Below are 16,401 nucleotides of genomic sequence, written 5' to 3' on the forward strand. Positions count from 1 at the left end.
TTTTTTTCCCCTTTTAAATGTTTATTCTCTTTAAAATTATAAAAAGATGAAACAAAAAGAGTCTCTTAAATCGAGTTGTTTATGTATACATATAATTGTTTAAAGATTGTACTTGATGACATTTGTAAACAAGTTAGTACGAGGTGTTTAGTTTACAAATTTGGAAAGATGAGTATTGTATATATTATAGGATTTTGAAGGTCGTATGACTTTATAATGAGAAGTTAAAATATATGTCTTTAATTATTAGAGAGTGCAAAGGAATATGTTTCAAAAGATTGAGCTTACTCTTTTCAAAAATAAAAATAGAAATAATAAAAATCTTAAAGCACTTTTCTTCCCCCATGTTCCATTGGCACTCATGATGAAGCTTTAAGCCTTTAACGCATTGTTAATCACCATGGGAATGTCATTGGTACTATCATTCACTCCCTTTCTAAACATCTATGCAATATAGGATTCAAGCTCAACACAAGATACTTCGATAGATATGCCTGAGAGTCAAGTTTTAGTGAACAAGATCGTCTCTTAAAAGCAATAAATATTGATCATGTTAAGATATGTATTGTTCATTGATCATGTTAAGCTATGTATTGTTCATGTTAACATTTAATCTAGTTCATGTTAAGATAGTTGACGAACCTCCATTTGCCAAGACCTATAAACACCAAGTCTTTTCTAGCTTGAAGTCTACTCGATGCATCTTTTTACTCCCACAAAAAAACAAAACAAAACAAAACAAATATTAATCTTACACACACAATGCATTCGATTTATGAGTTTGTAAAATATAAAAGTTGGTACAATATCTATAACCTTAAGTTTGTAACAAGATTAGCAAATTCTTACATATGAATTCACCTTTCAAGCCTTGGTTAAACAAATCCATTCAGGCTTATGTGCCATGAAATATTTCATCCCAAATCCCCAAAATATCTGAAAAGACAACTACACCAAAGTAGGAAAATGTTCCATGGATAGACCATACAGAGCTTTAATTTTTTAGAAGAAAACTTCAGGCAGCATCCACCAAACAAAATATTTATCAATTGGTTTGTTTTTCTAATCACATTGAAAATATCTCAACCGCTCACCATACACCATTGCCAGTGTCTATCAATCTCTCTGATGTTATTCATGAGAAAGAAGACTTGTAATCATGAGAGAGAGAGAGAGAGAGAGAGAGAGGAACATTTTATAAGCAAGTTATATTAGAGCTACGAGATAGAGACAAAATAACAAAGAGGTGATAAACTTATAAGTTACATTATATTTATTACAACAAGAGAAATTGTCTATCCGAACATAAATCAACTAGTTTAGAATATATCTCTTGATCTGAGATTTAAAATTTGGAGAGAAGAGACTACCTTGGAAAGAATATAATGGCAATTCACTTCCATTTCTTCATATGGTTCTATTAAGATGCTCACATAGAGATTATTTTGAGATGGAAAATATCAATCATATGTGTAATGTTGTCATTCAAGTTTATGTGGATGAATAGAGGATCCTAAGTACTATAAGAGTTTTAAACTAAGTTGTTTCCCCACCTTTGATTGTAGTTTTCATTTTAGGAAGTTACAAATGTGCCCCCATATAAACAAAGAAAAGATGAAGGCCTTCACTATCCAAACCAAATTGTACCCAATGAATTCACCCACTTCAGAGTTCAGAGACAAGGCCACCAACTTATATTAGGCTGTTTCCTTCAGTGACAGCATAAACAAATCATTCTAGAAAATCATAAGAGGCAGGAAATTGTGAAATTCAACTAGCTTTCAACAAAATTAGGATATGCCAAATGGAAGGTACAATGAAAAGACACTCTAACAAGGAAGGACCTTATGCAAAGCTAACAAATGGCTGTGATGAAACCCGACTCAGGCTGTATTTATAAAACGAAGAAAAATAGAATAAAATTAAAAATGGGACTTTCTCCTCAATTCTAAACTACGAAATAAGAACAATCAGCAAAAGTCTACTGTTATCCTCGAGCTATCATTTGCTAACTCTTTCAATAGAAACCAGACAAGATCATAGAGGAGAACATTGGCGGCAAAATCCGGCAGCTGAAACCAAGGGACGCCATTCTCATGTTTGTGTGTGTATATGGATTGGTGGCACAAGAAAGGTAGCTATAAGGTGGGAAAAGAATTTCCAAAAGAAAGAAGCCAGGAATGACTATCATGCGTCGCACTAGCTCAACCTCATGTTCTGCCTCGTCTTGATCATTCGTTTCAGGGTAGCCAGCCAGAAGCTGCACTCGTCCCATTCGCTCGTCGTAAGAAGCACCTATAAGCAGCAGTAAATGAATGCATCTCATTTTGGATTGTAGAACAAAACAAGAAAGTAAGAACTTCATTAAACAAATACCTGGATCTGTAGTGCACGACCATAATCGCCAGTATCCAGAGCTTGGCAGAGCTGCACAAGCTTATCAGCAGCATTTTTAGATATATCCCCGCCGTTCAGTTTGCTGAACAATGCACCCATCTTCCTTGAGTTGTCTTCAATTTCCCGCTTCTTACCCGGATTTGCCCGAGCACCACCCAATGCTTCTGAGGTCTCATTGAAAAGTCTTGTCAACGTTGCTACCACAGGTTTTTGATGAGCTGCAGAATATTAACCAGTTATTGTATCTAAAAATAAACATATGTGCATAGTATGTAAGTTGTATAAGGTGCAAAAGACATGTACATCCACTATCCAGAATTACATCATCATGAATTAAGATGGAATCGTAATGAGCATGAATTTCAGAAAAACTGACCAGAATATAACTAATAATTACCAGGTACGTTTGAAGTATCAGCAGTCTGCACAGTTGGTGGTGGGGCTGGAGGCATCACAGCTGGCTGTGCTGGAGTAGATTGTGTAGGGCTGGGAGGCTGAACCAAACCCATTCCAGGTAGCTGAACGGCTCCTGGATTAGGAACTGGCATGAATCCCCTAGACGGAGGAGCGGGAGCCACAACCTGAGGCATTTTATGCCCAGGAACCGAATCCATGTGCGATGGGACAGGGCCAACTGAAGCGGCTGATTGTATAGGCTGATAAGTAGGATTTGCAATTCCCTGAAATATTTTAAAAACAAATGTCAGAATATCATTAAAAAGTATCTCTTACACTTAAATGATATGATTTGATGCATTCATTATAGAAGGATTACGAACAGGGTACAACTGAGAACCCAAAGTGGGAGGCTGTTGATATTTTTCCACATTTCTCAAAGCAGAAGGTGTTGCAGGAACAAATGGCCTCGGAGCAGGTTGACCCGGAGGTGCAGAGAAATTTGTCTAAAACCAAAACCAAATTATTATTGTTAGACCAACCCAATTCCTAAAAGAATTTCAAGCAGCATCAAAAAATATTATCTTATATAGAATGCAAGCCATGATAATCATAATCAATCCTTTACATCACATGGACATTTACTCCAAAAGAACTCTCCCAAAGATCTTTGAAGAAATGTCAGTCTAAACGCTGGCATTCTTCCAAAGATATGGCAGGTCAATATTAGATTGATGCAGGATGATAATATTTAGAAGGAACGCCTATACTTTTTGGGACTGACCATGAGACCTACATTACTTGTTTTTAAACTTCAGAAGATAATATTTAGAAGGAAAATGTTGTGGTTTCGTTTCATTGTATTTTACATTTTTAAAATAATGTTTCAGCGTTCATATTTTGAGTTCATTTACATTTTAAGATTGCTTTGGATTAATCAAAATGCTATTCATATATGAATTCTAGTGTCATAAAACCCTAATTTTAATTATGTCCAAATTCTTTGGATTTTTATGTCCTTGTTCAATCCTAATAGATTTGTTGGCTAGTGGAGCCAAGTATAGGATTAAAGAATAATCAACAAATAATACCTCTGGAGCCTGTGGTGCCTGTGATGGAAGAAATAAATTAGGCTGTGGTGCAGGCTGATATGGTGTAGGAGCAGTGTACCCTCTTCCCCCATACGCAGTCTGGGAATAGCTATCATTGTATGTAGTGGTAGGCATACTCTGATGGAATTGCGCTGAAGCAGACTCCTAAGTCATCGACAAGAAAGTTAAATGCAGAATTCCTTGAAGCAAGGCAATAGATCAACAGGTTCAAAGCAACCAAAACCAGAAAACATATGGCATAAAGGAAAGGAAGATAAGACACCTGATAATAATGTTTGGTGGCTTCAGAACCATATACGTTTTCACTTGGTTGCTGAGAGTATTCAATAGTTGATGTCTTGTCATTTTTATCTGTGACACAAAAGTAATGCACATGCTTAGATAATAACATCTAACTCGAAACAATTCCCTCCCTTAACCTAACCCCAACAAACTCTTGTAGCGGGGAAACTACCTCAGGAATACACACAAAAAGAAAAACATGCAGTTCGCATTTATAGCTTATAACTTTGGTGCTATTTGATAAAATTAGTAAATGATAAAGAAATGTTAAAATTTAGAACTATAAGCATATTTCCGAATCTTTTGTACTTTATCAGTATTGAACTTAATGTAAAACAAATAACTTCACCAGTTCATCTTTTCCAACATTTATGTGGCATGGTCAACCTCAAAAATCCAAAAACTTGAGAATCAAATTGGACCAAAGACAATATTTGTAATCGTACTCTGAAGTTATACTTTTCTAAAGAGTTATGGTTAAATAGTTAACAGTTTGTGCCCTCAAGTATCATCAAACGTTTTGAGCTTTCAAATGAAAAGCACATGACCATAGGCGAAGCCAACAAAGGTCAAGGCATAAAACGAAAGTAGAGTCAATAAATCAGGATATTCTATTGATCACATGACCAATGTTTTAATGACAGAGCACTCACCAGACTCTGTAGAGAGGGAAATCCGATCTCTCAAGATCACAAGTTCGGGTGTCAATTCTTCAGATCCCAATAACTTAATATACTCCAGTGCCGTTGTTAGCTGTCCTTGACTTGCCAATATTTCAGCATATTTCTCAACAAGCTTGCATAAAGTTACACTAAATCTCTTTTGTCCAGTGGCCAAAGCAAGCACAATAGTCTTTTCCATCAAATCCTAAGCAAAGCAAAAGGCTTGTTCAGCTTTATAGTCCAATAATAAGTTCAATGATGTCTCTTAAAGAACACTTACCTGAAGAAGATCAATATAAGATTTTCCTTCACGCTCAGTAGACAAGCTCCTCGACCAGATTTCAACAGTTTTATCAATATTTCCAGCACATATATAGCACAGAGTTGCTGGAAGTGTATAACCGGCAACCATAAGTTTTGAAGCAAGGGTATCACAGAGCATGGTCCATTCATCTTTTTGTGCAAACTGTTAATTGATACAACAACAACATTAACGTTGCAACATAGTAGTAATTCCCTTGAAAGATTAATTTTATGGAGAAATCAGATATCCGCGAAAATCAGCATGAATACTAAAAGGACACGTTTACTTTTAGTAAGATTCAAATGCTTGATGAACAACATAATCTAGTGAACTGCTCCCAGAATTTCCTGGACAGTACAGTCCATAGATGAAAACTGGAGCTTTTTTAACACCATCGGCAACATGAAAGTGTAATTATAAACATTTCTCTAGCATCTGCTAATATGATTGGAATTTATTTCCTGGAAATAGTCAAATAACCACATTTAACATAAACCAGACATGTCTGAGAATTAAAGCCAAAAAGGAAGAAACTGATAACACGGCGGGTACAAGTCTAACACAATTTTCAGTAACCATCTTGGCAACCCTTCTTACAAATATAGTGCATCAAAATCCTTTGCACCAAATTCTAATAAACAAATATTGACATCACCATCTTTCTAAGAATTCTTTTCCAAATTAAATATAAAACTTACACTGCAGAGAAGGGCAAGGGTTTCTTTCCAGAATTTCAGGGGCCTTGTATTCACAAGACTCAATAGATCATTGTTGACCATTGCAGAAACAATCTGATGGAAGAAAAATAAGCAGATTAGTTTGTGGAGCCTCATCCTCATAGACGCTAAAAGATGCCTCTGACTGTTGTAAAACTTATCAAAATAGTAGAGCAATAAAAAATTAATATTCACTGCTTCATGAGAAGAGAATAAAGTTTCAGCTACCTTTAAGTATGGTGAACGGGACATTTTTAGATATTGATCTCGTGTATTCTCCCACAAGGACCCACCACCAACATGTGCAATAACCAAGGCATCAGCCATTTTGTTTGCAGATACACACAACCCAACAGCCCCCTTATAATCACCTACAACTAATGCCCGCTGCACACCATCAGCAAATGATGCATCTCCATTATCTTCCACTCCATCCTCAACTTGTGGTTCTTCAGCAGCAACAGTCTCCTCAGCAGCATGGTTATCACCAGAGATTGATAAAGGTGTGTCAGCTTTTGGACTGGGAAGATTGTTAAAGAAATCCTCCCCATTGTCAGATGGAAATAATGTGGCTACTCTACCATCCCCATATCCAATATTATCTGCTGCTGTATCATTCAGATGGAGAGCATCGACACCCTGGGAAATCTCTCCTTCAGAATCTTGTGATTCAGTCGATACACTAAAACCAAGATGCCTGAGAAGCTTCGTCCTTGCAGTTCCATCATCTTCGAACATGACTTTCAGGAATCCCCATGTTTCCCGATCATCCTCCAAACTGATTAAAGACATTACAACTGTTAACCACCACCTTCTCCATTTAAAAAAAAAGAAAGGAAGCAAAAAAGAATTAGGGATGGAGACAAATTTTAAGGTCGATGACATACTCAGAATCTTTAGACTTCTGTTCACATAAAACCCTGAGAGAGGAGCGTTCACCATTTTGTATCGCAGCTTCAAACTCAGATGAACGAGTAACCAAACTGTGCTCCATTACCAAATCATGCACATAAACCTGGAAATAAATACAGGGGTCAAAATGAAATATAGCCCTCATGGATTTCAAGTTGACCACTCCAATAAAAATACCTCTGAAGCACCAGCTGAAGCACCTGCAACAGGAGTCTTAGGTTGAAATGATACTACCTTCCCTCCAAAGCCAAAAGAGGCACCAACTGGACGTTTATACCACTTTGGTGCTCTCAAAGATACTGCATAAAATAAACATTGAATATAAGAAAACATTACAAAACCAACAATCATGTAGGAGGAAATTAGGGACAGAAAGAAAGAAAATGGGACGGCGAGGGAGAGAGAGTAAAACATATATGTTCTTTTTTTCATGCATCCATTATACTTGGAGTAAATGATAAACCTCATTTGGTTCCTTTTTTTTTTTTCTAGTGTAAGAAGTTGGTAATATACAACCTCGTTTAGTTCAATCCAAGAATATTATTACAAAAGTTTGTCAAAAGACAGGGATGGACTAATAGAAAGGTTTATTGTCTTCAACAATTATGGGGTGGAAAAGCGAACCAATGACCTTTAGAATGGTAATATATACCTTACTCGGATCGGCGACTAATAGAAAGGTTTTCGAAATAGGAACATGAACTCCAATGAAGGAAGAAAATGTACAAGATATGAAAAGGGGACCGACAATCTAAAGAGCAAAACTTTCATAAGATCAAACACACCAATGCCTTGAAAGTCCTTTATAATTTATATCTAACAAGAAGCCACAAAATAATCCTGCACCATATGCTTTCACAGTCCAAATCCTTATCACCATTAATACTTTGATTCTTTTCAAGCCATAACTTTCCAAAAGGCCATAAGAGAACAAAACCTATCACCATTAAAACACTTCCCATCTGCAAGCTCCGCAAGATAGAAAGGATAGGTTTTCCACATTAAAGCACGACTCCACAAAACACCAAAGGCAATCACTGCTTGGTTTAATATCTGACTTCATCCTTATCTGAAGCAGATTTTCCCAGCCTGTATAGAGATGGTGGGACCAAAGCGATTCTACAAATGATGGTCCGGACACCAACCTATGGTGGATGAGGGCACCTGGGTGAATCAATTCTGTAATCAAGGTGTTGAAATGTTAAGTTCCCAGGGAGCTGAAGTTGAGACTTGAGGAACCTTCCATCTCAGTACCTATTCTTATTTTAGATGGCAACCCTCAAGTTTTAAATAAGAATTTGGAAGACCCTACTTCCTCACAACTAGGGGGAAAGAGTATTTTAGATGAAAACTCCACTACTTAGCTAAACAACAACAGTTTGTGTATTTTTCCAATTCCAATAAGAGAGAGAAACATGGGGATCAGATAATCAAGTGAAAAGGCCAAGGCATAAATGGGTTTCACTATATTATAGTGAGAAATTACCAATTAAATTACAGGAGCCAGTGAGCCTATGAGTGCAAAGGAACAAAGGAGACCAGCGAAGAAAAGAACAAGAAAATCAAATGTACTAAGGTTATTTCACAGTATAAGACAGCCACCAGATGGACAAATGTGCACCAAAAACCAACTTACCTGCACTAAAATCATTCTCTCCTACACCGTAACGACTGCAACTCTGTAAAAAGAAGGGAAAGTAGAATAAAAGGATCAGATTTTATGCCAAAAAACTATGAAAATGAAAAAGAACTTGATACATCAAATTTTCATGAAAAATGGAGGCACCAAATATGGGTAACGATGATTTCATTTCACACAGAAGAGCAGTTGATCACATTAATAGCCTTCGCAGGTTCACTTCCATATATTGAAAAAACATTCAAAGAATATATCTCACAACCAAATCACTCATGACTAAGTTTTACACATCTTATTGATAGTATGATGCCCTTTTATTAGCTTAGAGAGGATGCTTTACACGGTGGTTTTTTTGTTTGACCTCACTTTCTTCATTTATTCCTCTTCATAAAAGTTTGGCTTATTTATTAAAAGACAAGGAGAAAAGAAACAATGATGCAAACAGAACTACAAAAAGCCAAACTTTAGTTTCATGTGGCCCGACTTCTGAACAGCACGTCAACTTTCTCAATATATAAGAACTTGCACAACGGAACAGGCCACACAATTTAAAACTAAAAATTTGACATCTTCCAGAGAATTAAAGAATCTCTTCCGTAAATGTTTTTCGATTCAACCCATAAAAGTATTCACATTTTATTCAAAAACCTGAAAGTGATGTATTTGGCCCCTTGAATTTGGCTGTAAGCTTCTTGTACGAGTGGTTCCTGTAAATGACTTACTGATTTGCAATGTCTCACAAACTCAACAACTAAAGTTCTTGCACGAGTAGGAGGACCATGAACAGACCAAATATTGGAACCTAAAAAGGAGAAACCTTTTTTTATGGGATGTCAGCTATCAAGCAATTAATCCTCGTGACAAACTTCAATGTAGGATGCCTTATATGAGCATCTCCCCTCACTGGTGCTCCATTTCAATTCTGAATCACAAGACGACCTTTTGTTACATGCCTGTATGCATCGAAATAGTGGGGCCGGATCCTCAAATATTTTGGTTGGCCGATGGTCCTCCCACAAGATCCATCTCTTCGCCTTTCTCATGTGGTACCATCCCTTCAACAATGAAAAGAAGCTCTCGTGGATGCGTTTTACTAGGGCATTCTTTTGGATCACTTAACAAGAAAGGAATCAAAGTATTTTCAAAAAAGGAAGAAGGAACTCAATTTTGATACGTTTTCTGAAGCTATAGATTTCATGACTATAATTCCGTGCAAATGCTCTCCTTTTTCATTTCTATAGTTTATCTTCTCTTTTAGCTAATTGGAGAGGCTTTTTGCAACTCCCTTGGAGTGGGGCTCTTTCCCCTTTCTTTTCTAATTTCATACCATCAATGAAATTGGTTCTTATCAAAAATAAAAATAAAAAATTGGTTTGGTTGTTCATGGAAATTCTAAAATATTATAGAATTTCTACATACACAAAGGAAATCGTTTATGTTTATGTATTCCAAGGAAAGGAATAACCGCATGTTTCAAAGAAAATGATGCGGTTGAAGAACTACTTGCATCTTGCAGAGTGTTTTTGTTGCCTCCTTTATCGTATCCTTGGAACCTTGCATTAGCTGGTTCTTCCATAATCCTTTATCTCTTATTTTTTGGAATAGGAATTAATGTCTGTAGTGGGGAAAGGACATCATGTTTCCTCCTTCCCTATACATTTTCTATCCCATTTCACTTCCGACTAGAAAGTTGAAAATTTTATCATTCCTAAACCCCATAGCAAGTTTTCGCACTATGACTCTCAATCAAACCTTTTTATCCAGCAATCCCATCACAAAAATCATCAAAGATATACTGAATAGTATACCTCAATCTCAGCCTAATAGTCCAGCTAGTGACATTTACTTCACTTTTCATAAAGTATTTAATATTAAATCAATCTTCTTTGAATATTTCTTTCTTTCAATGAAAGAGTTTCTTTAAAAGAATAATAATAATAATAATAATAAAATAAGATATTGGGGAGGGGGAAGAAAATCATTGAACACTCCCAGACATCATAATTTAACATATTAATTCTGAGGACAGAATTCTAAGAAAACCTGCACAAAGTAAAAACTTTCGCGAGTAACAAGCTTTAAAGGAATGTACCTCGATATTATATAAGCCAATCTTCCCATCAAATGATGACGCTGATATAACACCAGGAATCCTAGGATACCAGTGTACGTCAAAGTTCCAGTTGGTACTAGCAGGCAATTCGCACACAATCTACATTGGGAGAGAAAAATCAGTGAAGTTTCCTGAGTAATGCATATGTTCAAGCACCTAGTAATAAAGAATGATGGAGTACAGAATAATGAAAAGTAGAATATCAAAGAACTGCAACAGAGCCTACATCTCCAGAAATAGTATCCCAGCAGATGGTTCTGTTGTCTTTAGCACATGTCAGCAGGTAGGAGGTATCGGTGGGGCACCATGACATTGCAATTACACCTGATTTACAAGCAAAGTTCTTTTAGAAGCTTCATTTTGGCAAAAACAAACAATTAAACTTCATACAAACTAGAAGATATACAATATATCATTAGTAGATGGAGTAACATGTACGGACTACAAGTCAAATTTATCACAATTAAATAGAACTTAACCTGCTAGTTGCAAAGCATACAATTACTTCACTAATCTATCCAGTATCGTTATATGTACAGCAATTAACAAACTTAAATGGAAGAGTTCTGAAACCTTGGTTGCTTAAAAGGAGGAAAAAATAATTAATGACATGGCTCCAACAGTCTAATGCATGATGAAAATGCTTTCATCAATCGGCTGTAAAATGAGATGAAGAGAAGAGAACTAATAGGTTGCATATTATCATTTGCAAATGTGGAGCATCTAATCTTTACTTCCAACCTATCCCAGGTAGTCAGGTTATCGTTCGGTCTTTTATGACAAACAAGTTTCGATGTTATTAGTGGACAGGTACACAAACAAGCAGGCATTCATCCTTAATTCCATTTAACATGAACAATGTATTGAAAAGTCTATAACCCTCATTATTTTAGGCAATGAATTTCAATAATAATACAAGCTCAGACTGTAAAAGCTCAGCAACCCTCAATCTTTTAGTCATACAACAGGAATAAAAAAAAAATAGAAAATTTAAACACAAGACAACAATCAGAGGTCTGACAAAGTACAATGGCATCATACAAATTCCAAAAAAAGATCAATAACACCAAGAAATCCATGATCTGATTACCAGATCACATCTACTTAAACAAGGGTCATTTACCATTTTTATATATTATTCTGTAAATGTGAGAGCAATTCAAGGACAGAAACTAGAAGTATAACATAAAATTAAACTTCATTACCATACCTCTAGTGTGGCCCACAAACTCTTTAACCGGAGTCATAATATTTCGCATATCCCAAAGCTGAAAGCAAGAGAATGTGTTAACTTTAAAATGGTATTAAATCTTTACAATAATTGAGAGTATAATGTCTGGGAATCATCACCCTGAGGGAAGGAGAACTATCATCATCTGAAGCAACAACAAGTTGAGTTGCAAGATCAGGATTCCACTGCAGCACCGAGCAGCGTCTTCTAGTGGAATCTGAAAAACTGAGTTGACAGGCAATGTAAATTTATCAAATGCAACGCAAAAATTTTGGACTTTATCCAAAAAAGTTAAAATTTAATAATTCACTTAGAATTACCTTATAACTGGTTTTTGCTTCTTCAGGTCCCAAACGACTGAATCAAAGAGTTATAAACGAAATGTTAGGGAGAAAAGCCATTGTTTTGATTCTTTCTTTCAGAATATGATATCACAGAGCCGTGCAGTGGGCACAGTGCGAACTATTCTTTCAGAATATGATATTTTTTTAGTTGCTCTTATTGTAGACCACTAGACCCTTCCCTCCCCTCCCCTGCCCCTTTGTAATTAAGCTCTTTTTTCCATCTGTATTTCTTATTTCTGAATGAGAAATTAGTTTGCGATGTGTGAACATTGAAAGAGCTTTTTTGTAGTCTCGGTTGAGACTTCCCTTTCACCCTTTTTGTAATCTCATTCACAAATAGATATGTTTCTTGATTAAAAATAAATAAATTCAAAATAATAATAGTTACAAGCTTTCTTCAGTCAAGAAACCAAACTTTCATCTAGGGAAAAAAATAATAAATAAATAATAAAAGTGCCTACAATAATAACAGCCCAAAAAAATGAAAAAGGATTTCTTTCCTTACCTGTTGCTCCATTATATGACGTGGAGGCTAATATATGTTGAACTTTACTATTCCACGATAAGAATGAAATTTCACCCTGAGCTGCCGAGCCACTACCCTGCAAAAAAAATGGAATAAACAAATAAATATCCATTTAATCTGATGGTTAAAATAAGTCCGCAAAAGAGAGAAAACGGAGCATGGTAGCAAATAGCATAATGAAGTAAAGCTTTTCCTGGCATGCAAGAATATGAAGACTAGAGACCTGATGCAGCTGTTAATATCAAACTAAGCTAACTGATAGTTAGATCCATTAGATAGTCCTACTTCGCTGCCCTGAGGCAATTGTTGTCTTTTAAAGGGGACTAAATCCTTCAAATTTTAACTATTTTGTAAGGAATTTTTATATTGAAAATAAGAAAATACATAAGAACTGCACAAGGGTTGCCCCAAGAGGCAATCAAAGAGTACAGAACATCCTCCAAATGGAATTAATCGAGGGAGTACAAGTTCCAGAGTTTTTTTTTCTTTTTTTCTTTTTTTTTTTTTTTTTTTGGTAACAAGAACTAGAAAAAAAACCTTTTTTTATAACATAATAGAAACAACTACAAAACCCATTAAAAGAAGAAACCTTTCTCCTCCATCACAAAGATTTTCAATTTTCTCTCCAGCAAAATAATCCAAGAAGCTAAAAGATGGCATAGAAAAGTCATTTTGAGAACCCAGAAATGGAGTTTCATATTCGTTGAAGCATCCAAAAATGAGGCTTTGGATAAACCTCGAGAAGTACTGATCAAGCATTGCCCTCTTGATTCAAAAAGTATCAAGAGTGACAAGGGAAATTCTTGGTGTGTAACAACCTCTACAATTCTTGTCAAGATGAACTATTTACAGAACCTCCAACTTCAAACTAAAAGTATATTGACTTGCCTTCAATCACACGAAAAACAAATATTATAAAAAAACAAGGTCGCTTAGGAAACAGTTCGCCCATGTGTTCTCCATCCAGGTTTGTGGGAGGGAGGGAACCCTCTGTCTAATACATTAGACAGTGGTTGGACGAGTACTTGCTAAATTGACCAAATGAAAGAAGCCTACTATTTCCATCCAAAGCAGGTAGGCTATGACTAACCCTTGCTCAATCGGTCCTCTCAAATGTTCCCTCTTATTTCCCACAAGTTCATGGTTTCTTACACTCCATTTCCTCTAAGCCCCTTAGTATTTGCATAGGTCCCTACCCACCACTAGGCCAAGGTGGTTACTCTCCTTGTAAATATATCAAGGAGTTCATTCGGGATTTTATTTTGTAAGGGCTAAATTTTGGATATACCCAGTAAATTGGAAGTCGGTCTCGCTCAAAGTTTGGGTGTATTGTTTCCCTACCCTACAGCATTTATTCAAGAAACTTCTAGGGCATTACAATTATAATTAACTGGTTCCGTGGCTTGAAAGTAATGATGATGTCCCATGCTTGATAAGTAGAAAGGAAATGACTAATCTCGTTGCTTTTGTTTGTATCTCTCTAATTATTTCCAAACAGAATGCAATTTCTGTCTCTAATCAAAAAAGCAAGAGAAAGGAAAAGAATGATGATTTCCATAGATTCCTCAGAGAAATATAATAATGGTGGGTACATATATATATATCATAATCTCTCTCAAGAGGCCGATGTCAAATTTAATTTTCCTAGCCCATTATAAAAGAAAAAAAAAAAGTGATGAGAGAGAAAGAGAGACATAATAGATTGCATTCCACAGCAAAAACTACATCAAAAAAAGGGTGCAAGAAACTATCCCCAAAATAGCCAAAACTATACATAAGAGTACCCATCCATTTGTCATTAACAAGAATATTAGACAATCGCAAGCATGCTGTAATAAAAATTATACAATCCAGCCCAGTCAAACCTTCAGAGGTGGAAAATGAATAGGTTGTGATGGGTTTGCTAAATCCCATATGCAGATTTCTCCGTCATCAGCTCCGGATGCAAGCAAGTTTGGTGTGATTGTATTAAATTCTAAACCACGCACCTGCAAGAACAAAATATTAGAACTATCGGTGTGAGAAATATGGTACATACAACAGTAATATCATAGCCGCCATGAACTCATGTGAGCGTTTCAAAATTTTCAAAAACTTACAGGCCCTTTATGCCTTGTTAGATGTCCAACGAGTGGAGTTTCACCTGCCTCAGGACTGAAAAAAGAAGGTGAAAAGGAGTCAAGCCAATAAAGCATTAAAGAAAGCTACACCTAACGCCCTGAAAACTATTGTAGCATAAATGTAAAATTAAACTAGTAAACTGAATCTAGTGCAAATATATTCTATTCAGAGGGATTAGAAAGGAGACGTTACTGTTCATTTTTCAAAAGGTGGGCTTAATCGTAACTCTTAGATATGATTCTCAAAATGAGATTCAGGGATTTCCGTCAATCGTAAGAAACTTTTATAAGCACTTATCAGCAAACTTCTCGACCTGTCTACAACTATCAAATAACTTAAATGGGCTAGATGTAAAGGAAACTCAATTACCAACTTTGGACCGGGTTCAGATTCATATTTGAACCAATATTTTGATGTAATGAACATTAAGGAAACATTCCCATCCATCCACCTTCACAGGGTCAAAAAGACAAAAAAAAAAATTCACAAGGGATAAATAGACCATTAAACCAATTCAGAAACTTAAAGCAACACAGACTAATCATTGCGTCAATTTGATCATTCGTAATCAATCGATTCTCACGCTACACACTTCTGCTCAAATTGCTTCCACTAACTCTTCATAGAACAGTCACAAGGGGTAGAAAAAACCAAACTCCTTAAGCCTACTGCAGTTAAATTACAACAATTTGGTTTGAAGCCAACTCCCCGAATAATAAGTACCCGTTAACTAAGAACTTATAAACTCTACTTTCCCAATTTACCAGCAACCGAAACCACTTCGGCACAAATACAATCCAAATTCTTGAACATATTGATCCAATATAAATGCAAAACCAAGTCGAATTACCGGATCAGCGCAAGAGGGTTCCAAATATCAATGTTCCCATCAACGAGTCCACCGGCAATGAAGCCCAGAGAATATTGTTCAGAACCCGATCCATTCTTTCCCCAGGAGAGGCGGTTGAAGCGCTCGGAGCTCGGAGAATCCCCAATTACAGGAAGGTCCTTATCATCCGACTGGAAATCAAGCTTGAAGATCTCGAGATTGGCTGATGAGCTAAATGACAGATCCACAGCACCCGCCATCGTCCCGGCGGCCATGTACGGCGCGTCCGGTGCTATAGCAACGGACGCCGATCGATTCACTCCTTTTATACACGCCATTGAAAACCCAAACTATGAAATAAAAAAACAACAAAAACAAACACTACACCCAACTGAATTGTCTCAACAATCTACGTATACAATTACAACCATAGAAAAGGGAGAAGAAATGATCGGCGGATCTGGAGAAATTTAGAGAAAATTTTGTTGGAGAGTGTATGAGAATTGAGGGTTGTTGTTTCGATCTGATCTATGAAATGCAAGTGAAAGTGAGAGACTCGCAATTCTCTCTCTCTCTCGCTCTCCAAAATTTTACGCAAAACAAAAATGAAAATTTTGGGATTTTGAAGCTTTTATTTTTGCCGTTTCCGGGAGTTTAATTAACGGGTTTCAGGAGCTTTGATTCTCTGTGAAATGGAACACTAGGGTTTACGTTAGTCAACGTTTTCTAAAGACGACTGCTTTGTCATTTGTCCAATGAGAAAACGACGTGTGTCTAGTTGAAGCCCATTGGGCTATTTTGGATTAGTTTTGGGCCC

The 16,401-nt window shown here is 36.3% G+C and overlaps 1 protein-coding gene across 1 annotated transcript; it reads right to left on the reverse strand.

Moving 5' to 3' along the window:
• Window positions 1-1,671: 1,671 nt before the first annotated feature.
• LOC120090304 (protein transport protein SEC31 homolog B) lies at window positions 1,672-16,200 on the reverse strand. Its single transcript, XM_039047879.1, has 22 exons — window positions 15,606-16,200; window positions 14,734-14,788; window positions 14,500-14,622; window positions 12,614-12,710; window positions 12,085-12,121; window positions 11,884-11,989; window positions 11,744-11,801; window positions 10,760-10,857; window positions 10,513-10,632; window positions 8,418-8,460; window positions 6,959-7,080; window positions 6,757-6,884; window positions 6,098-6,647; window positions 5,852-5,944; window positions 5,130-5,315; window positions 4,841-5,054; window positions 4,168-4,256; window positions 3,885-4,049; window positions 3,177-3,299; window positions 2,795-3,077; window positions 2,377-2,615; window positions 1,672-2,295 (listed from the first exon to the last, which is right to left on the reverse strand). The coding sequence occupies exons 1-22, from the start codon at window positions 15,920-15,922 to the stop codon at window positions 2,200-2,202; spliced, it is 3,342 nt and encodes a 1,113-aa protein (XP_038903807.1). The 5' UTR covers window positions 15,923-16,200; the 3' UTR covers window positions 1,672-2,199.
• Between the last annotated feature and the right edge of the window lie 201 nt (window positions 16,201-16,401).

Source organism: Benincasa hispida, chromosome 11, assembly GCF_009727055.1.
Source record: "Benincasa hispida cultivar B227 chromosome 11, ASM972705v1, whole genome shotgun sequence".
Taxonomy (NCBI): Eukaryota; Viridiplantae; Streptophyta; class Magnoliopsida; order Cucurbitales; family Cucurbitaceae; genus Benincasa; species Benincasa hispida.

What these genes read in the sequence shown, in the direction of transcription:
- LOC120090304 (XM_039047879.1), bottom strand. Translation starts at nt 15,922, where the DNA reads ATGGCGTGTATAAAAGGAGTGAATCGATCGGCGTCCGTTGCTATAGCA. An exon ending in AAGCAAAAACCAGTTATAAG is followed by an intron (nt 11,990 to 12,084) that starts GTAATTCTAAGT and finishes CTGTCAACTCAG; the next exon opens with TTTTTCAGATTCCACTAGAA. An exon ending in CTTCAGCTGGTGCTTCAGAG is followed by an intron (nt 6,885 to 6,958) that starts GTATTTTTATTG and finishes ATTTATTTCCAG; the next exon opens with GTTTATGTGCATGATTTGGT.